Source organism: Pimephales promelas, chromosome 24 (genome assembly GCF_988280905.1).
Source record: "Pimephales promelas chromosome 24, fPimPro1.hap1.1, whole genome shotgun sequence".
Classification (NCBI taxonomy): Eukaryota; Metazoa; Chordata; class Actinopteri; order Cypriniformes; family Leuciscidae; genus Pimephales; species Pimephales promelas.
Genome location: NC_142792.1, coordinates 10,911,147 through 10,933,238, shown reverse-complemented (window position 1 = coordinate 10,933,238; position 22,092 = coordinate 10,911,147). Strand labels below are relative to the sequence as shown.

At 43.2% G+C, this 22,092-nt stretch overlaps 1 protein-coding gene across 13 annotated transcripts in view; it reads right to left on the bottom strand.

Annotated features, from left to right (window-relative positions):
• magi2a (membrane associated guanylate kinase, WW and PDZ domain containing 2a) overlaps window positions 1-22,092 on the bottom strand; it is a 197,158-nt gene that overhangs the window by 31,905 nt on the left and 143,161 nt on the right. For all 13 annotated transcript variants that reach the window (XM_089127201.1, XM_089127205.1, XM_089127202.1 and 10 more), the window contains one exon: window positions 19,889-20,506. In XM_089127201.1, the coding sequence (XP_088983327.1) occupies window positions 19,889-20,506 (618 nt within the window). The remainder of the gene's footprint in view (window positions 1-19,888; window positions 20,507-22,092) is intronic.

Genomic DNA, 22,092 nt, shown 5'->3' with positions numbered 1-22,092 from the left:
AAGTGTAAAATATACAAGTTTGACCCTAAGGACTGTATTTGTTGATCCCTTTTTGATGACAAAAAATAAACAAATTTTTTCCCCTGCTGCAATCAGTGAAAGGATGCCCAAATCCAATGATAGAAATATACTTAAAATGCACCGAACGGCATCTTCACATCACATCAAATGCTCACTTTCCCTCTGGAGGAAAAACATTGGCTGAGATGAGGCGAAAGGCCATGAGGCTTACGAACTCTAATCATAACAAACAGGAAGTACTGTCAGTCTAGAGCACCTCTCCTGGTATTAAGAGCTAAACAATACCCGCCGACATCAAACGGCAGATTCATGAATATTTTCTCTTTAAACTCCTAAATCGGCCTTGGAGTGCAAAAACAGTATGCATACACACACAGGCAGTCCAGTGTCTTGTATTCAACCTATGCCTGCCTCTCTGTCTTTCATGTCGTACCACAGATGACCTTCAGGAAGGAAAATTGCAAATGGCAGTGCAAATGACCTGTTTGGAATTAGCGAGAGAGACACACATTAGAACTGCAGGTAATCCAATTAAGCATTAAGTGTGTGGCTGTGAAAAAGGATAATTGCAAAATTATATTTTTTTCACACTTTTTTTCATTGTTAATATAATTATATATAGAAATAAAAATATTTTTTTGTAAATATTTATACACTCATAAAAAAAAAAAAAAAAAACAGCTTGTCACTGGGACAGTACCCTCAAACGGACATCTTTGAACCTTATTCACCCACAAAAGTTTTGTAGTGTCTGGACCAATCAGACACAAAATTATTAATTATAATTGAAAAACACAAATTATGGCCATCAAACATTTACTCTTTTTTATTAATCAATCAATCTATGAATGAACATGCATATCTTCAGTGCATTATGTGTATAATTAAAAGTCTTGTATAGTGTTTTTGTATTGTATAACGTTACATGCTTTATGATAGAACCACTAGATAATAACCTCTATACTATTTTTGGCATCTACAAATTAGTATTTTGATTATCTAAATAATTGTGTATATTATATGTTCATACCTAGGCAGATTATTAGTATTACAAGAATATTTAATAGTTTGTCCCAGAGTCGGCGCAGCCATGGTGTCAACTATTGCAACTTACAAAGTCTGAGTCAGGCAATGTCTTTGTTCAACAGTGAAGAAATAGATTGCAACTTCAGCATCATCGGACCACTGAATCCTCAAGACATTGTCCTGAGACTGCATATCCGGACGCTCGTTCTACAGCTAAGGCATTGCAAGTATCGTACAGTTAATTGACTAAACAGAAGTTTAGTAAAAGTGGTAAAGCCCATGTTAACAAGGTTCTTTAAACTAAGAAACTGATGGTTAAATGACTCTTTTTCATAATTTCAGTTTCAGTTTCCAGTTTCATGCATTACCGACAAACTTTTGTATCCTTTTTTAATCAAGAACCATTTTTTTCACTGTATCCACCAATTCGTAAATTGAATGTGTTTGGCTTCTGGTGTCTTTTGCTTTCAGTTATTTTTTAGCTGTACAAAACAGTTTGTTATGATGATTAATTTAGAAAACTGGTATTACCGTATTATTTAATAATGTGTGGTTGTAATTATAAACACACTGATTTGTAGTGCAAATAGTTTTATATATTTTTCTAGTTATCTCCCTATAGCGGCTAAAAAATAGGAAGTCTCACACATTCAAAAAAAAAAAAAAAAAAAAAGAAGTTTACTTGCGCATTGCAAAATAAGGTGGATAGGCTTCTTGAGTTGTCCCACGGCTCTGGAGATGAAAAACGTATTGATGTCAGGCTTGTCAAAATAGTGTGTTTGCTCTTTAAGGCCCCAGCTGGACTGTGATTGTGAATAAAACACTCTAAAAAATGCTGGGTTATTTTAACCCAATTTTGGGTCAAATATGGACAAACCTGAAATGTTGGGTTAAAAATGTAATGTAAAAATTTAACCCAGCGGCTGGGTTAGTCCATATTTGACCCAAAGTTGGGTTAAAACAACCCAGCATTTTTTAGAGTGAATGCATTAGTGATTATGTTAAGATGACCTTTTAGTCAATCTTGGACTTCTAATGTGTAAAACATCAGGAAAATAAGTCAGAAATAATTTTTAGCTGTTTTTATTTGTATTTTTTTTTTAATTCATGAAATGAATTGGTTGATTTTATTGCATTTATGATCAATGGGATTCGATCGCATTTAACACTGTTACTTTTTTTTATTATATAATTTTTTCTTCCATTCTGGGATTTCTAGTGCCATCTTGTTTTAAGGATTATATAATTTATACAAGAATACTTTCAAATAAATAAAACCTTCAAATAAATGATACCTGCAATAATTGAACCATTACTTATGTAATACTTATTATGTTTGTATAGTTTTCTAAATATACAGTGACTCAAAAATGACCATAAAATGATCACAATCAATTTTATTTGTGCTCAGTAAATTAAATCTTAACAATCCATATGATTGCCCAAATTCAATCTTTATCTTCTTTATCCTCAAAATCTTTATGTTCATTAGTACACTCTAAAAAATGCTGGGTTGTTTTAACCCAACTTTGGGTCAAATATGGACTAACCCAGCCGTTGGGTTAAATTTTTACATTACATTTTTAACCCAACATTTCGGGTTTGTCCATATTTGACCCAAAATTGGGTTAAAACAACCCAGCATTTTTTAGAGTGTAGCGACCGTAACATTCAAATCCCGCACTCATTACAAATTCAAAATTTGCCTTCATTTTTGGAATAAACTTGCCTATCACTTACTTTTTAAAACTGTATATATTTTAGAGGAAATTGTTAGGGTTAGGTTTAGAGATGAGAAGGATTTGTGACACAAAAATATTTATATAATTTTACATTGTTACGAAAATTCTTGATACTGTGCGGTGTCATTTTTCCAAAGTGTTTATGTTTAGTTTTGGAAATCTAACATACATGTCTATAAATACATTTAGATACGATTATATCTATACCTACACAAAATAAGCATTTCAATGTACAGTAAATTCCAATTTAACACTTTCTTTCTTTAAGCACCCTTTTACAACACAAGCACCACACAACCGGCTGATTAAGAAGGGCGGCGTGTTGCTGTCGGGCTGGGCATGAGTCATCAAATAAGGAACGGAGAGGAAAGACGGGATTGTGCTTCATATGTGTATAGAGAAATGAATGAAGGCGTACTCTGAAAAAATACAGATATCAAGCCTCATCAGTGGATATAAATCAAAAGACAATTATAAAAACAAACTTGCTAATAAATATTTGCTTAAAATGCAAAGCAACATCTTTTGCTGATGGCTATAGATCACAATAAAAGGACAACAACGTTCATATTTGAATTCGTAATGTAGTTTACATCACTTCACAAGACTTAATCAGCTCATGGATGTGGTTGTTAAAACACCCCCCCTCCCCCCCACCCCAATTTCAACCTGAACCTCAAAGCGCTGGTAAACACACTGTCTGCGAATTAAAATAAACACGTCCTAGATTCTGCAACACCCTTGATGCATATTAAGCAGATTATGCTAATAAAAACCATCAAACACTGTAAATCTGTATTATACAGGTGAGGGGTAAACCTAATCCAGCTTCTATCAGGAAATGTATTCTGGAGTTAGATCCTGCCATCTGGCAATTATGGAAGTGTTGCCCACTTTTCCAAATTTGCAACTGAGTAATTGGTGATCACATGAGTGGAAGACGACAAGAGTCGAGAGAATATCCCACAGTATAGATCTCTTTTCAGGTGTGGACAACATACATAGTATAGCTTATGTTTAGAGGAGAGCAGTCACAGGGCCTGTTTACAGCTGGCATTTGGTCGATCGGATCACAAGTGGACGACGCTAAATACAGGTGTAAACAGGGTCTAAAGCTTGTTCACTTTCGAGCACTTCCAGTTCCAGAGGTAGTCGAAAACACATTTGACCGGGTTGCTTTGTGGCCGAATGCATTCAACAACAACAAAAGATTACCTACTCTTCACCTCAAATTGCGTAAACATTATGAGAAGCACGATGGCCAGATGGATTTAAACTTTGTCAGCTGAAAACTCAAGTTTAGTTTGAAGACACAAAGCGTACCAAGCACAATGTTCTCTCACCATTCCTGATTTCTAACACGCTTCACAGCGTTCGGTGTGGTCTTGCATCTGTCAGAGCAGAATACAAAGCTGATGCTCTCCAACAGTTCATGTACTCCAGTTGTCTCCAGTCAAGTTCATATGTAAATTGAGTGAGCTTATTTTGTCCATTACATCGAAAGATCTGAAAAAGCCTGTACTTTTAGGCCCTCCCTCGAAGACATCAGGACAGAAGTGGTTGAAAGTGGACAAAAGAGACGGATTAAAACACCAGGTGTAAATGAATACATGTTTTTCTCATCTACCTGCGATCCAATCGACCAAAACACATCTTAATACTAGGTGTAAATCGGGCCACTAAGAACTGTCACAAAGGTCGATCGGATCAAATTTAATTATAATAATATCAATACATGAATTCATTTTTCATGAATTATTATTAGAAATGCATTAAACCAAATAAAAATAACAACACCACCACTAAAAACGTCTCGGTTACGTATGTAACCCTCGTTCCCTGAGTAGGGAACGGAGACGTTACGTCAGAAGTGACGGAGATTGGGGGTTTCGCATAGAAAGCCAATCCTCTTCGAGTATTTAAACACGAGCCAATGGCATGCAATGCCTTGGGGCTGCGGAAATTTGCATAGCGTACTCCGCCCTACTCCGTGAGTATAAAAGGAGGAAGTGAACGCAACCGCAGTATGTCTTCGCTGAGGAGCCAAGACTGAACTCGGCATCTACCCAGCGATACAGCAGAAGTGGCAGGGAGACGTAACGTCTCCGTTCCCTACTCAGGGAACGAGGGTTACATACGTAACCGAGACGTTCCCTTTCGTAGTCACTTCGAGTTACGTCAGAAGTGACGGAGATTGGGGGTCTGTGCCATCACGCCAACTTCAGGCTGTCTTCCAGTGCCCTGCGAAAGTCTGAACCCCCGAGCCTTACCTGTTTTCCTTAGGGGATCCGACTTAGACACAGGATTACCAAGGTACACTGGGAAACATATCCCGAAGGGGACATGCTACCAGCTGCCTACCGAAGGGAGGACTTACGAATACACATATGGCCACATAGGAACACATATGGAATCACTGGAGCACCAACCGCAGGTGGCTACTAATTTCAGCTCCAGGGGTGGCAGATGGCTTGCCAAGGGAAGACACATGCTCAGAGAGGCTTACAGTGGATAATACACATGAGACGGTTACCATGGGGGGAACCGTACGCATGGAGGCACCTAGCCAGCATCCAGAGCCACAGCAGTGGTGCCCGCATCGTCGGTGCTGGAGGACTCAAGGCTTCAATGGAAGAACTGAGGAAATATCGCACTTATCCAGTCCGGGGAGTGGAGTGGCGAGCAAGCGAAGACACCTGAGCGGATCCAGAACTGGCCGAAACGAGTACGTGAGAGGATACCGGCTCAATTCGCAGATTATAGAATCTGGCGAAGGTGTTGGGTGTCGCCCAGCCTGCAGCTCTGCAGATGTCTGTTAGCGAGGCGCCGTGCGCTAAAGCCCAAGAGGAGGCCACACTCCGAGTGGAATGGGCCGTCACACCAAGGGGGCACGGAAGGCCTTGCTGCTGGTAAGACAAAGCAATGGCATCCACTATCCAGTGGGACAGCCGTTGCTTTGAGAGAGCCCTTCCCTTCTGGCTCCCCCCATGACAGACAAAGAGCTGGTCTGAGGTCCTGAAACACTGCGTTCTGTCGACATAGGTGCGTGAGCACGTACCGGACAGAGCAGTGCCAAGGCTGGGTCTGCCTCCTCCAGGGGCAGCGCTTGCAGGTTCACCACCAGGTCCCGGAGGGGAGTGGTAGGAACCTTGGGCATATATCCAGGCCGGGGTCTCAGGAATACGTGAGAGTAAGCCGGCCCGAACTCCAGGCACACTTCGTCAACAGAGAGTGCGAGCAGGTCCCTTACTCTCCTGATGGAGACCAATGCAATCAGGAGTGCTGTCACATAGGACAGGGCAAAAACTCTACCGACTGCAAAGGCTCCAGGGGAGGCCTCTGCAGAGCACCCAGGTCTACTGAGAGGTCCCCAGAGGGCAGGAGGGGAGGGAGGGGATTTAGCCCCCTCGCTCCCCTCAGGAACCTGATGACCAGGTCATGCTTCCCATAGACTTACCTTTCACTGCATCATGAGACGCGGCAATGGCCGCGACATAAATCCAAAGGGTGGAGGGCGACAGCCTACGCTCCAACCCCTCTTGCAGGAAGGAAGCACGACTCCGATCGAACATCTCCGGGGGTCTTCTCAGCGAGAAGAACACCAATTGACGAAGAGGTTCCACTTCAACGCATAAAGGTGTCTCGTGGACGACGCTCTTGCGGAAGTGATGGTTGCCGCCACCGCAGGTGGCAGCGAACTCAAACCTGCCTCGTCCCGTCCTGGAGCCACACGTGCAGCCTCCAAGATCGGGACAAGGGTGCCACAGAGTGCCCCGTCTCTGAGAGAGTGCGGTCTCAGAGGAATAGGCCAAGGAGGTGCTGTCGCGAGGAGCATGAGTTCGGAGAACCACGTCTTGGTGGGCCAGTAGGGGGCTACCAGCAAGACCTGCTCCTCGTCCTCCTTGATCTTGCACAACACCCGTGCAAGGAGGCTCACTGGGGGAACGCACACTTGCGTGGGCCCCGTGGCCAGCTGTGCGCCAGCGCATCCGAGCCGAGAGAGCCGCGGGTCAGAGAATAAACTGGGCGCAGTGGGACGAGTCCCGAGAGGCGAACAGGTCTATCTGTGCCTCCCCGAACTGGTCCCAAATCAGCTGGACCGACTGGGGATGGAGTCGCCATTCGCCGGAGATGGAACGGGCCCGGGACAGCTCGACGGCTGCCCGGTTCCGGTCTCCAGGAATGTACGAAGGGACCTCAGGTGCTTCTGACTCCATATCAAGAGGTGGCGGGCGAGCTGCGACAACCGGCGCGAGCGTAGACCCCCCTGGTGGTAGATGTACGCTACTGCCGTAGTGTTGTCTGAGCGGACAAGCACATGCTGGCCCTTGAGCACGCTCGGAAGCGGTGCCGGGCGAGCCGTGCTGCCAACAGCTCGAGGCAATTGATGTGCATGAGGCGCTGGGCTCCTGTCCAGGAACCGGCGGCTGCATGCCCATTGCACATGGCACCCCAACCCGTGGTAGACGCATCCGTGGAGACAACGAGATGCCTGGAAACTCGCTGAATAGGGACCCTGTCCGTAAAAAGCTGAGGTTCGACCACGGGAAGAAGGTTCGGCGGCACGTCGGAGTACTGGAACTCGGAGCGAGCCGCGATGCCATGCCCACCTCGGGACTCGATCGCGAAGCCACAGCTGAAGCGGTCTCATATGAAGCAAACCGAGCGGCGTACCGCGGATGCCATATGCCCCAGGAGCCTCTGAAATAGTTTCAGTGGAACCGCACTCTTGCCCTCGAACTGTCGAAGACAAGCCAGCAGTGAGTGCGCGCGCTCGTCGTGAGCTGCGCGGACATGGCGACCGAGTCTATCTCCATGCCGAAAAAAGAGATCCTCTGCACGGGGCAAAGTTTGCTCTTTTCCCGGTTGACCCGAAGGCCCAGACGGGCTTGGTGCCGTAGCACCAGGTCTCTGTGTTCGCAAACCCGAGCTCGAGAGTCTGCTAGTATCAGCCAGTCGTCGAGATAGTTCAGTGTGCGAACCCCGTGTTCGCGAAGGGGAACAAGGGCTGCCTCGACGATCTTCGTGAAGACGCGAGGGGACAGAGCTAACCCGACTGGGAGAACGGCGTACTGATATGCCTGGCCCTCGAAGGCAAACCGAAGAAACGGTCTGTGTCGAGGGAGAATGGAGACATGGAAGTACGCGTCCTTCAGGTCGATCGCTGCAAACCAATCCTGATACCGAACACATTCGAAAATGCGTTTGGCCGTGAGCATTCTGAACGGTAGTCGATGGAGAGAACGGTTCAAAATGCGCAGGTCCAGGATCGGTCGTAACCCACCGGTCTTTTTTGGGGACAATGAAGTAGGGGCTGTAAGCCCGGACCTCACCTCGGCTGGAGGGACCGTCTCGATTGCACCCTTCGCCAGCAGGGTCGCAATCTCCGCTCTCAAGACTGGGGCATTGCCACCAACCATCGCGGAGCGAACTCCCCTGAAGCGGGGAAGAGACCGTGCGAACTGAATCGCGTAGCCGAATCTGATCGTTCTGATGACCCAGTGGGATACCCGGGAAGCGCTAGCTAGGCTTCCAGGAAGTGAGCCAACGGGGTCATGCGAACCACAGACGTCCCCCCGGAGGGGCAGCGTGGCGGGTCGACTGGCACGCGTGCAGGAGTTACCCCGCTCGGATGCGTCGAAGCCCGCTCCCCGACAGAAGAGACCAGGGAAGGCAGAGCGTTCCACGGGGGTCTGTTCTGCCGGGGGTCTGGCGACAGAGGGGGAAGGGATTGGCGTAGCCCGGGGACGACACACGCACCCTTCCGCGCCCTCCGAGACAGAGAGGAATGAACGGGGCGACGCAATGGACGTCGTGCGCGCTCATGCCAGTCTGTGTGCTCCATGACAGTGTCAGCTTTCCTCAACCAGCTCAGGGAGCTAGCTAGAACAAAAGATTCTCCACCGGCCCTCCACCGGGGAAGGAGGGGCCCTGCCACCGCCTCCTGAGAAAAACCATGACACTACCACTGAGCGGCCCGCCTCAGGAACATCGCTTCGCCTGGCGTTTAGCGGGGCACACGGCCTGAGGGGGGGGGGGGGGGGACGCTTACCTGTGGCCTCCTCCGCGACGCGAACCGGCTGAAGGCTGCTGCTGGGGCCGCGTGGGAGGGAAGGGAGCCGCAGGGGGGCGTCCTTGGCGGCGAGCTGACGGAGGCGTCCGAGCCGACGGCTGGTTGGAGGCAGCAGCTGGCCGTCGGGGCAGAGAAACCGCCTTCGTCTGCTCCTAGGCGGTCGAGAAGTGCTGGGCAAAGTCCTGGACCGCACCGCCGAACATATGATGCTCCTGGACCACAGCGGTGGGCATCACCTGACCAAGGGAGCGAGCGACCGCCTCCGTGACCCGTTTAAGGACAAGGTAGGCGGCAGGCTCGCAGCTCGCTTGGTCCGTCACCTCCTCGTGCACATTCCTGAGCAGCTAGCTTTGTAGGTGCTCATCATATGCAGGGCGGAGGCTGCCTGTCCCGCCGCTCTACAGAATCGCGCCGCCATAGACGACGAGAACCCATAGGCTTTGGAGGGGCATCTGAGAGCAACCGCCGGTTGACCGGGGGAGCCCCAGCGTACCCACAGACAGCCGCATCGCCGAGGGGAGGAAGGGCGGGGAACTAAAGCACGCCTTTTTTTTTTTTTTTTTAATTATTTATTTATTTATTTTTTAGTGCGTGTCAGTTCCGCATGCAACTCGGGGAAAAAAGGAAATTGGGGTTGGCCGTGGCCGTAAGGCGGCAGCGTTACCCAAAAACCAATTATTCAGCCGCGAGAGATCGGGATGGGGCAGAGTTCCACCCCCACCCGATGCTCACGGACGCCCGAGATAGCACGGCCCTCATCGCGGGATCAGACACGGCGGCGCTGACGCTCCCGAGGGAGGCAACGCGGCCGCATCCTCACTTCCCGAGGAGTCAAGCCCGCCTAGTGATGCTGTGATCGACATCGCATCATCATCTGGAGCGCTGCCCGAAGCAACCGGTGCCACCAAAGAAGCAACCGACTGAATCGAACTAACGCTCGCTGGCTCTCGCACTGAGGCGGGAGGTGTGGCCCGAGGAATCGTCGGGGCTTTGTCCCACACCATCACCGTAAAATCACCAGGTCCCCGGGTCGACGGGCCCCCTATGGAGGAAACCGATCGAGCGGGGGGGACCGGGACTCTCACTCAAGTGAGATCATTGAGTCTCGACCTCAGTGTAGAGATGGTCATGTTCCCACAGAAGGAACATGAGTCATCCACGAACGCTGCTGCTGCATGCTGAAATGCCCAGGCATACAGAGCAGCGATCGTGACCATCAGATGACGACAGAAATCAACCACACCCAGAAGAACACGGGCGAACCGTCTTTAAAAAGACGTGCGCGTGCAGCTCTTTCAATGAGAGGAGGAAATTCACTCTTTCAGCGCTGAAGCGACCAGGGAGAAGCGCAAAGTCTGGCAGACCACTGCTCAGATCGCAGGCGATGCAGAATCTCGCTGGGTACCGCCGTCACACCAACACTGAAGAGGACGCTCGTCTCGAAGAGTCTTGAACAGTGCTTTCAGGAGTGAAGAGGTTCTCTTGGCTCCGAAGCGAAAACATACTGCGGTTGCGTTCACTTCCTCCTTTTATACTCACGGAGTAGGGCGGAGTACGCTATGCAAATTTCCGCAGCCCCAAGGCATTGCATGCCATTGGCTCGTGTTTAAATACTCGAAGAGGATTGGCTTTCTATGCGAAACCCCCAATCTCCGTCACTTCTGACGTAACTCGAAGTGACTACGAAAGGGAACGGGTATTCTTTACACGCAGTCAGGACATCTGATGTCCACTTTGCCGCAAATCAACGGCTTGCTTACCGTCTATTGCTCGATTTATGACTGAGGCACATTTCATTAACCAAATAAGATTTAAGCAGCACAGAGATCAGATGAGGGGCATTAATCTTCATTTATTCATAATATACACAGAGACTCAGCGGGGCAGCTCTGACGGCTGAGTACATCAAGGTATGAAGCTGTGAGTAGAATATATTAAACAGATACCACATGCTATTTATTGAATATGTTCAATAGCAAATCAAAGAATACTGTGGGTTTAAATCCATAATCAAATTGATCTAAACTGTCCTCATTGAGAAGCTAGTCAGTGTTTTTGGACAGATTGTGTGTTATGTGAGATGCCTGTGTGTGTGCATTAATATCCACTGTCAATTCCCCATAAGCTCCTTTTGAATTTGTGAAGCATGTGTCTGGTAAGCTAATGGTCCCATGCCTCTATATCTCATCTAATGGGTATAAATCAGCTAATGAGAATATCAGTAGAGCTGGAGCTAATTACCTCTTTGATGAGACTCTGAGAGGCGTTTGTTTTTTCTCAACCAGCTAAGAGTCATCTGCTTCTGCGCACACACACACACACTCACACGCGCACACTCTTCGGACGCACGAAGCTGCTAGGAAAGAAGATAATAAATAAGCTGAACTGACCACACCAAATGAGATATTAACACAAGCTTTGAAAGTTAATTTAAACTGAACATATACTCTCTCAAACACGCACACAGCTAAGCTACCCAGATAGCAAACTGACATTGAATCAACGTGGAAATATGACATCGAAACAACGTTGATCTGACATTGTTTTGCTCATCGAATTAACGTTGCACCAACGTCAGACGCGTCATTCTTTCAAAACTAACGGAAAATCAACTTGAAATCAACGCGTTGTTTCAACGTTATGAAAGCAAACCAATTTTCGATTTTCATTTAGCTTTGAAGAATGCCGCGTCTGACGTTGGTTCAACGTTAATTCGATGAGCAAAATCAACGTTGTTTCAATGTCATGAGAGACGTCGTTTCCACGTTGATTCAATGTCAGTTTGCTATCTGGGTAGATGGCACTTTCCTCTAAACACCAAATACAACCAAAATAGCAGATGCTTTAACTGGTGACCATGACAACAGTGAGACTGGAAACACAAGTCTGAATGATATCCATAACCTTCTGATTCCACACGTCTAAATTACTCAAATACATAAATGCTCTCTCAGACCAAAATAAGAACTTACGGCAGTAATATAAAGCTTAAATGTTTTTAAATATTTCTTCACAGCTTAATAAGCAGAGCTTTTTAAAGATTGATATCTTAGAATCTTAAGTAACAATATAGTAATGGGACATAAATCTAGTCACCATTAGCAACAGACACTAAAAGAGCCCTTATAGTTCTGGTTATCACAAAGCAAGTCAAAAAGCTAAACTTGGTAACACTGCAGTTTGGGAAACATATATTCACTATTAACTACTACTCTTGCCTTAATAAACTCATAATTTACTGCATGTTAATAGTTAGAAAGGCAGTGGTTGTAATGGTTAAGTATGGGGTAGGATTAAGTGATGTAGAACATTGTCATGCAGAATAAGGCATTCATATGTGCTTTATAAATACTAATAACAGCAAATATGCATGCTATTACGTAACAAGTTAATAGTGAGAATTGGTCTAAAGCAAAGAACTAAAGCGTTATCCTAAACTCTACAAACACAACAAATTTTAACATAATGGCAAAGCTTAAAAAAAGTTTGATATACCTCTGGTGGTGGCGCTACAATGAAAAACTTTACAAACTTTTATAGTAGTAGAATAGGCCTACTATGACAAATATTTTGTATTTTTTGTAAACTATTCCTTTAAAAAGCCATAAAATGGCTAATTTTCTCTCCTGTATTCCCCATTTTGACGCATGTTCTATTTAAACAGAAAGTTGTGGTGATGCATAATGAAATGCTTTATAGGGGTGATGAACTGATAAATCAAATTTTCCTTGAGCTTTTAACATCTAAGAGGTCATCATATTATAAGAATATCCTGTAAGTTTCAGAACTGAAAACGTCCTTGTTAGTCCAATAAAAGCTTTTATTGACACCAGCCTCCGCAAACGACTAATTTTTCACTATGGGAACTATGACGTCAAAGAGGATAAAACACCAACCTCGCAGAAGAAGAACAACACCTACTTCAACACGGCCGGTTTAGCCCCGCCCACCGATTTGCGCATTACATGCATAGCTAAATAACATAGATGCCTACCTCGTGACAATAAACCGGATCGAGCTATAAGCTTCCTCTGGATTCCAATAGGACTGCATAGATAAACTTTATTTTTAATGACGTTCCAGCAGATGAGGGTAAAACATTGTCCTTCTGTTCGCTTCATTTTACTGAGGATTGTTTTGTAAACAAGACTGGATTTGCAAACCGATTAAGAGTAAAGAACGGTGCTGTGCCGTCTATATTGGATCTGACAGGACTGGTGCAACACACGGACTCTGGGTCGAACATGTATGGGTGAATCATTCCGGTTGCCATTTTATAACATTGGATGTTTTCAAAACAAGTGCATCGATGGGTGAGTTGAAACTCATTATAATATGCTAAACTGTTATCCACTCACAGCAGTGGGCGTTTACTTCCAAATCTTCAGTGTGAGACACCCATAAAAACCAAGCGTTTCTGATCTGGGCTCAAAACTAGGGTAGAAAATAGCCTATTATAATAACAGACAACAATATAATAAAATTTAAAAAGCCATTTCATGACCCCTTTAAGTTTACTTCACAGCCATGAACCATGATTAACTCCTTGATAATGCTAATCAGACTTGGGTATTATAGGGATGGACTTTCTCATTAGATTTAGTCAAACATTTTTGGTTGGTTTTCTCAGACTGTAATGATCAAATTCTCAAATCTGCTAAAATACGATTTTGTCAAGTTTTAAGGAGTACAAAACTATATCTTAAAGATTAACCCAAACAGACACAAACCACAAATAATCGTTTTCTGAAAACTTTGCCTTGCTTTTGGGTATCATCAATTCATCATCAATATTCCGTTGGGCTATCTGCCATACCAAAGCTGTCATAGTGATGGTCCATGGGACATTTCATTGCAACAATTATCTGATAACAATAAGATTTTCACTAAATAAGCCAATTATGGAAACGGCAGATGGCGCTCTGGTGGGGAGTGTGTTAATCAGTGGATTCCGGTTAGAGATCCTGGAGCTGCTCTTCAAAGACAGATCCATCCAACCAATAACCATTCCAGGGGAACATGCCAAAATGCACTTAAATCAGCAGCCAAGGGCATTTTCACAAGTGAAGAGTGCTAGACATGTGGGGCAGTGGAATTATTGCAGAGACAAAGAGATCTGGCAGAAAAACCACATCACCATCTGGACATTATGAATGAGACATTTATAAACAATCAACCCACTGTTATACAATGGACAAGCCTTGAGATTTAGCTTTAGACTCCCGCTTCAAAGATATAAAGAAAAGAAAAGAGGAGAAACAACCTGCGGGGATGGAGAAACGAGGGGTAAAAAAATAAACAGAGAAACAGAGAGGGTGAACCAAACTGTTCACAAGAGACGCTCACATTTGCACTAGTGTAATTAGAAAGGATGGCCAGTGTCCAGTGGTGAGACAGAGGGGCCAAATTGCAGCACATTAAGAGCTAGCACATCATTTCACTGGAGCACTGACAGTTTTATTAGGGTGTATAATAGGCTGTCTAAACGCTCCTGGACTGTTTCACTGATTGGATTTGTCGAGAAGCCTTTAAGTGTTGGCATTACGCATCTCTCTGTGTGAGTTAGCTTCGACTCATGTCATTGACTTAGGATACAGGATCAGTAAAACAGAGAAGTCCTGTTTGTTATTTAGTAAACTGCAAGTATTTTGGCAAAAGATTTGGGATGTCTGCACATGAACATGCCCATTCTTAATCCGTAGGGTTTAATATGGAGTTGGCCCACCCTTTGCAACAGCTTCATCTCTTCTGGGAAAGCTTTACACAAGGTTTAGGAGTGTGTTTATTGGGATTTTTTTTTTTTACCATTATTCTAGAAGCGCATTTGTGAGGTCAGGCACTGATGTTGGATAAGAAGGCCTGGTTCACAGTCTCCCCTCTAATTCATCCCAAAGGTGTTCTATTGGGTTGTTCAGGCCAGTTAAGTTCCTCCACGCCAAACTTGCTCATCCATGTCTTTATGGACCTTGATTTGTGCACTGGTTCGCAGTCATGTTGGAACAGGAAGGGGCCATCCCCAAACATTTCCTACAAGCTGGGAGCATGAAATTGTCCAAAATGACTTAGCATGCTGAAGCATTAAGTGTTCCTTTCACTGGAACAAAGAGATCAAGCCCAACCCCTGAAACCATTACCACACCATGATCCCCCCTCCACTAAACTTTACACTTGCACAATGCAGTCAGGCAACACCGTTCTCCTGGTCATCCATCGGCTTGCCAGACAGAGAAGTGTGATTCGTCACTCCAGACAGCACCTCTCCACTGCTGTAGAGTCCAGTGACGGTGTGCTTTACACCACTGCATCCGATGCTTTTCATTGCACTTGGTGAGGTAAGTCTTTGATGCAGCCACTCGGCCATGGAAACCAAGCTCTCTATGCACTGTTCTTGAGCTAATCTGAAGGCCACACAACGTTAATGCCGCTTTTCCACTACACAGTACCAGCTCGACTCGACTCGGCTCGCCTTTGTTTGGTTTTCCACTGTGTAAAAGTTGTACCTGTACCTGCTTTCGGGTACTTTTTTAGTATCACCTCCAGAAAGGTTCTGAGCAAACTTAAGGTGATACTAAAATGTGACGTGAAAACAATGCCGACTGCTGATTGGTCAGAGAGAATGGTCACCATTACCTGCGTCATCAGCGCACGCGCCAGATGGACGCCGCCATTTTTAAATAGTTCGGCCAGAGATAGTTACTATTATGGCAACTCGGAAGAGTATGGCGTGGCCAAACGATGATGTGCAGACTTTCCTTTGTTTTGTTGCCGAAGAGAGGATCCAGCGAGAGCTTGATGGGGCAACTAGGAACGAAAGGCGTCGCTATGACGACCGGGTACTATTTGTAGCGGTACTGTCTGCAATGGAAAACGGAGCGAAAAGCAAGCTGAGTCGAGGCGAGCCGAGTCGAGTCGAGCTGGTACTGGTAATGGAAAAGCGACATTAGAGTTCTGTGGCTATTGACTAGCTATTGGATCTGATTTGTCAATGAATCAACTGATTTTGTGAAAAGGAGAAATCAATTCAAAGAAAAGATCTTCTCTCACAAACTCGGATGTTATGATTTCTAGAGAAGAATGGCGTAAATCTGGATTTTCCGCACATAAAAGCTATCGTATTGGTTCAGAAGATCTGGAATATAATGCTTGAAAAGGAAGAACAGAAATGAAGAGGTGCAGCAAACAAGTTGGAAGCAGCATTAAATAAAGCTGACCCTGCAACTTGGCTTGACAGAAACTGTTGGTTTGTGCAAATCATCTTCTGTCCTCCTTATGTCAGTCACGGTATGTTTGAACAGACGGATGTTCTCGAGTGGTACATGATGCAACAGGCTGTCTAGTGTTCTAGGGTTCATCTGCTCACAAGGATGATGAGGACGAGAATACGACAGATTGCTGATGTACGGGACATTAGGCCATATTCGGATTCAAGTGACCATAATGACCTTCAAGCACGCTGATTCTGTTGGTGGCACAGAAGTGTACCTACCCACATGCACTCGAAACAAAACATACACCCTAGTTGTGGGTCAGTGCCCTTGCAAACACACATAATGTAATTACATTACACTTCACTTTGGTGAGGCACAAATCTTAACGCATTAAGATAATGAAGTAAGCAATGAATACCAATAACCGTGATCAGGATTAATCAAGGTGACGTCTGGACCACTAATCGTTTCAAACGAACTAACTGACAATAGAGCTGAATGCACACTTTTGAAGCAGCATGATGTCATCATTATTTGTCACTTAAAACTGTGAAATGTAATGTTTAATGAAATGTTTTCCTTTAAAAAAATCCTATCCTTTAAAACAAATTATTGGATTGATATTTTGTTAGTATAATGCAATCATACATTTTTAAAAGTTCATAAAATAAGTTGTGTACTTATGAGAGTGTGTGCTTTGGAGTGTGTTCGCTCTTCATCCTGTATGTAAAGCACATAGAGGCTGTAATCTAACGAGGATTTAATGTCTCTCTCGTTAACCTTTGACCTACACTGACTCAGAGAAGACATGCAATGTCTCTCTAGCACTCTATTTTCTTCACCTCCTCTTTCCCACTTTCTTATGATTAACCCTCAACGATGAATTCTGACATTATATTGAAGAAAATTATACCTATTGCACATATCCAATTGTAATATGTCTATTAGACCAAGTAGTGCAATAGTAAATGACACTATTTATTCCAAAAAAAAATATTTTTTTTCATCCTTTTGGTATAGGGCTGAAATGTGACTTTTCTTTAAAGGTTTTGAGATTGGAGTGTGCAACATTATTTAATTGCTTTGAACAAATGTTGCAGTTTTGCCACAGTGGGTCTCCTGAGGGTAAAGACCTCTATTCCTTCTCTCTGTCCTGCATCTTTATTCTACATGTCCCCTCGGTTTCTTTCTCAATGTGTTACATCAGACTCTCTGATTGCTACGGGTCATAAATCACACTGACTCAAGCAGCTTTTAAAAAGAGCTTACATGTTCTCAGTAAGGGTGTCAGTTAGATCTAAAGCCATTGAAGCTTTGTATTGAATACTAAAACGTATTGAACGAGGTGCTTTTCTGCAGTATAGACAGATGCATGTGGATGAGCTTTTGCTGCCTTTTCATTTCCAAACATAAATGACTCACAATTAATTTCGGCCTAAAACCGCAGGCTTAAAAAAAAAAAAAAACGACGAGTGCTTCCAACTGCAATTAGTGCTCAAATTATATGCTTTCTGGGTTTTGACATGCTGGACAGGCTGCTCTCATACCACTGATTATTGAAACAAAATAGGCAATAGAACAGAAGAAAAAAAAGTCATGAACTTATATTGAATTAATCTACTAAACATGTTCAGGAACAACATTTTTCTTCCATTTTTTTCACATACAGTATACATTTTTTTATTAAACCTTTCAACCAATATCACTGTGAGATATTAATGAGCCAAATACTTCATATGAATACAGATCTTAAAATCACTCCAAAAAAGAATATAGTAATACTATCTGGAATCAAAATTGATTTTCAGGTCGATCTTTTGAAAAAAATAAATACAATTAATAAATAAAGAAAAGAAAGAATTATTTAAAATGATTCAAAAACTATATAACCCAACCCTATAAGAACTTATTAGAAATAAATATCAAAATACGACTTTCAGGATGAGGGCTGACTTTAATTATAAATGTCAGTCAGTCTGGAAAAAAAAAAGTAGGGACAGTGAAAAAAGTATATATTTGAAATATTAGAGTTAAGGTCTTTTTATACATATATAATATATGTGTATATATATAATTATATATATAATATAATTTAATTTAAATAAAAAAGGAAAAAATTAAATAAATGTAAATGTACATTCTAGTTATCTTCCAATCTGTCAAACCATCATATATATATATATATATATATATATATATATATATATAAACTACGGCATATAAAATGTTGTCCCAGGTCTCAAGAATCAGTGATGTACAGAAAATGACTGCAGAGCTGGCTTTTTTTTATTGAATAGCTGCAGTAATCAATTACTTAATTAATTGGGGATAATTTAAAATCAGTCTCGGGTGAGAAACAAGTTATCACCAGCAATAATCAGCAGCACTGCAAAATAACCAGAATTGATTCACTGCACCTCGAAAGCTAGACACTGAACCAGCAAACCATCATTTTTATGTGAGACAGTGTAGGTGTCTGGGACACGGTGTTCGTGAGTGTAGGAAGTGTTTGTGCTGGAAAGCACATCACTACACTTTGCCACGCGTGAAGCTTAAAATAGCTGTTTGGCATCAGTTTTGGGATCAATTTTGAATTCAGTTTAACTTTAAAGACTCCATGAAATGGCTCGACGACTGCAGTTTTCTTTCCTGGATTGAAGGTGGAACATATCCAAGGTGTCAACAGCTTTTAGCCTTTCCTCCATTTTACCATAATTTCAAAACGGTACATATTAAAGATCTGCTAATTTTTTTCACGATCACTAGTGTAATTTAGGCAAAATTCTGAGAGCAAAAAGGTCCACTTTCCATTGTCAACAGCATAGCATAGTAAATGGCACTTATATAAAGCACACCAAAGTCAATTTCAAGCCGAGCAGATTTCTAGATTTTGAATTTAGATTAGCAACATGCTGAGTCTACTGAAATGACAAGATTGTACTCACAAAATTATGACGAGCAATGGTAAATGTGACCTCACCATAAGGCCTACCATATAGATTATATCCTCAAAGCTAACAGACTTGCTTAAGGCTTAAAAACTTCAATATTACCTAGTTCTGGCATGAAACACTAGATGGTGCAGGCTGATAGGTCTTTAACTCATTTGGTAGCGATCACATCATTATCAACATAGCACAGCTGATTTGTTGCGGTTGCATCAGCATCCAGTGAGCTGCGGCTCAACATTTAAACAAACGCAGGTTAGCAGTTAGCAGTATGCAGCGTGGTTTCAGAAACCCTCCATCTTCCCCAGCTCCACCTGTATAGATCTGCTATGGGGGTTAAATTATCTACGGTTGCAGCATGTCATACATGTCTGTAAATGTATTGCAAGTACTTGCTTTGCAGTAGTAGGAGCAGCTATTCCGCCAAGACCATATTGCCATATTCATTACCATGCCAATCTCTATTACCATACCAATCTCCCGAGAGTTGTGATGCTGGTTTGTGAATTTTAGGTTTGTGTGTGTGTGTGTGAAAGCATGTTATGTAACAGTTCTTGTACAGAAGACAGGATATTAATATACCAAGCACACAGGTAAGGTGTATGCATATTTGTATACTACTGTAATTATGTGTCAGAGTCTATTTTTACCCATAGTGCTTTCCTACACAGTGAAGGTCAATACCAGAAACAGCTTGTTCTTCAGTGTGACTCAGTGCTTTGAGAAAGCAGAGGAGTGAATTATAAAACTGCTAAAAGGACAAAACGGACCAATCAATCAATTAAGAGACATTTCCGTATGTAAGGCCGCGAAATACACACAAAACCCAAGACACCCACCTACACCACCATAAACATAAGCCTTTCTTACCTGCCCCTCCTCTCTGTACGACCAACGTAGCCTCTGCCCCAACAGGACACTCTTTTAGCAGCTCCACCACCTGCGTGTGTGGCAGGGTTAATGCGGGTTGCTGGTTAATTTCCACAATCAGATCGCCCTCACAGAGCCCCGGGCATCCCTGCGCCTCCAGAATCTGCTTCACCCTCTGTCCTCCATTACTGTCTGCTATGGTGAATCCAAACCCATCCGCACCTTTCACCATGGTAACTGTTAGCAGCTCTCCACCGGCCGCTCCTGACGATGCCATTGAGACGCTGTCCTCCAGCGGCCCGGCGTCCAGGTGGGTGTCTCCAGGGTGGGGATGAGGCAACGTAGTATGGAGGGGGTCAATGAAGCGAGCGGTGCGGGAGATGTACTCCATGTAGCTGTCGTAGCTATTCTGTCCGTTGACCAGCAGAGGGCGATCAATGAGGCCAAGGGGGGACAGCAAGGTGCTGGCTGCGTCTTCCGGGTCGTAAGGAAGAGGGTAACCCCTGCAAAGGACGAGGGTTACGCTTTGTCCGATTGGCACAGATTGGAAAAGTTTCACCACATCAGCGTGGGTGGTGCCCAGGACGCAGACGTCATTAATGTAGACAATCACGTCTCCTGGAAAACAGTTAGACAGAAAGAAAGATAGATTAGCATATATCAGCTCTGGCAGATATGGTATATGCGGCCCAGAAGCAAAAGCGGTTCTAAAAGGTGAGCATATAACCCTAAAAATAATGATGCTTCTTTAAACCTCTGAGGACCAAAAAAATGTGCAAACAAAAAAATGTTTTTCACAATTTAACCCAATTCACAGTTTTATGTGAACGATTAGGAGGATGATTTTCAGGTCATTGTGAAGAAATAACCCTAGGCAACAACATCCATTAGTCAAGTCCTGTGGACGCATATTTAGTATGTTTTGTGGCCTTATTTCAGAAACTTTCATTTTTTGTTTTTACAATAACCACGCATAATCAATATATTTTCTCAAAAATACAAACATGTACATACATGTTGCTCATATATTATGGTAGCCCTGTTTCTGCTAAATATAGTGTAATTTCACCTGTGCCGTTAATATGTTTATAAGCAACTGAAAAGAGTACTAAAAAAGGTCCTCAGAGGGTTAAAAGATACCTCATTCCCAAAACGCATTGCAATGAGCACAGAGACAAAATTCATCCAAGATGGTATACGAGTCAATTCAATTAAAAAAGCACTGATCATTAATCTAATTACATATATGTTGTGTATTTTTGTGCTTCTAAAATTGTAGACATTAGCTTAGCAGTATGCTAATATTAAACTATCAGTTGATCTGCTCTATTATTTGTCTGTGCTGTGTAATTGTGCAAATGAGATTTCTAACTTGGTAGCTTAGCAACAGACTAATATCAAACTAAAATCAGTTTTGACTGTCTGCTCCATTATGTGTTTCTGTTATGCATTTTGTGCTTATGAAAGTGATAAGTCATTGCTTAACTATATGCTAATGTAAAACTACTAGTTTTAACTTTCTGCTCCATTATTGGTGTGTGTTGTGTATTTTTGTGCTAATGGAGTGCTTATTAGCTTAGCAACATGCTAATGTCAACCATCTATTTTGTGTATCTGCTCTATTATTTGTGTGTGCTGTACATTTCGTGCTTATGAGAGTGATAAGTCATTAGTTTAGCAACACGCTAAAGTAAACTCCATAAATCTTCACTATGGCTTCAGTACTCAACTGAAATGCGGTATTAATAATCATAATTTGGAACTCATTCTCAATACAAACACTTTACGAATGATCTAAATCTAACTGGATACACTGAAATTCCAATTGAGTTTATTTCAGTGTATTTTTCCCCTCAGAATGTTATTTTATTCATAATTTTTGAATACAATTTTGGTATTGTGGTAATATCTCATTAGAACTGTTTAGGATTGGTTCCAACGCATCATTAAATTTAATTAGTACTCCTTTAGGATTCTTTATTTTTGACTAGAGAAGTCAAATCTCATGTGTGCTTTACATGAGAAATACCATTTGTGTGGCTCGCTGCCTGTGAATGTTTCTAAGGAATACGAGGGCTAAACAGCTCACTAGGTTTTGGAACAGAGATAAAAACAAAAACAAAAAACTGTTTCTTTAATCAGGGTAAAAAACTTTCCCCAAATTTTCAATGATTTTAGTTATCCAATATTTATTCATATCATCT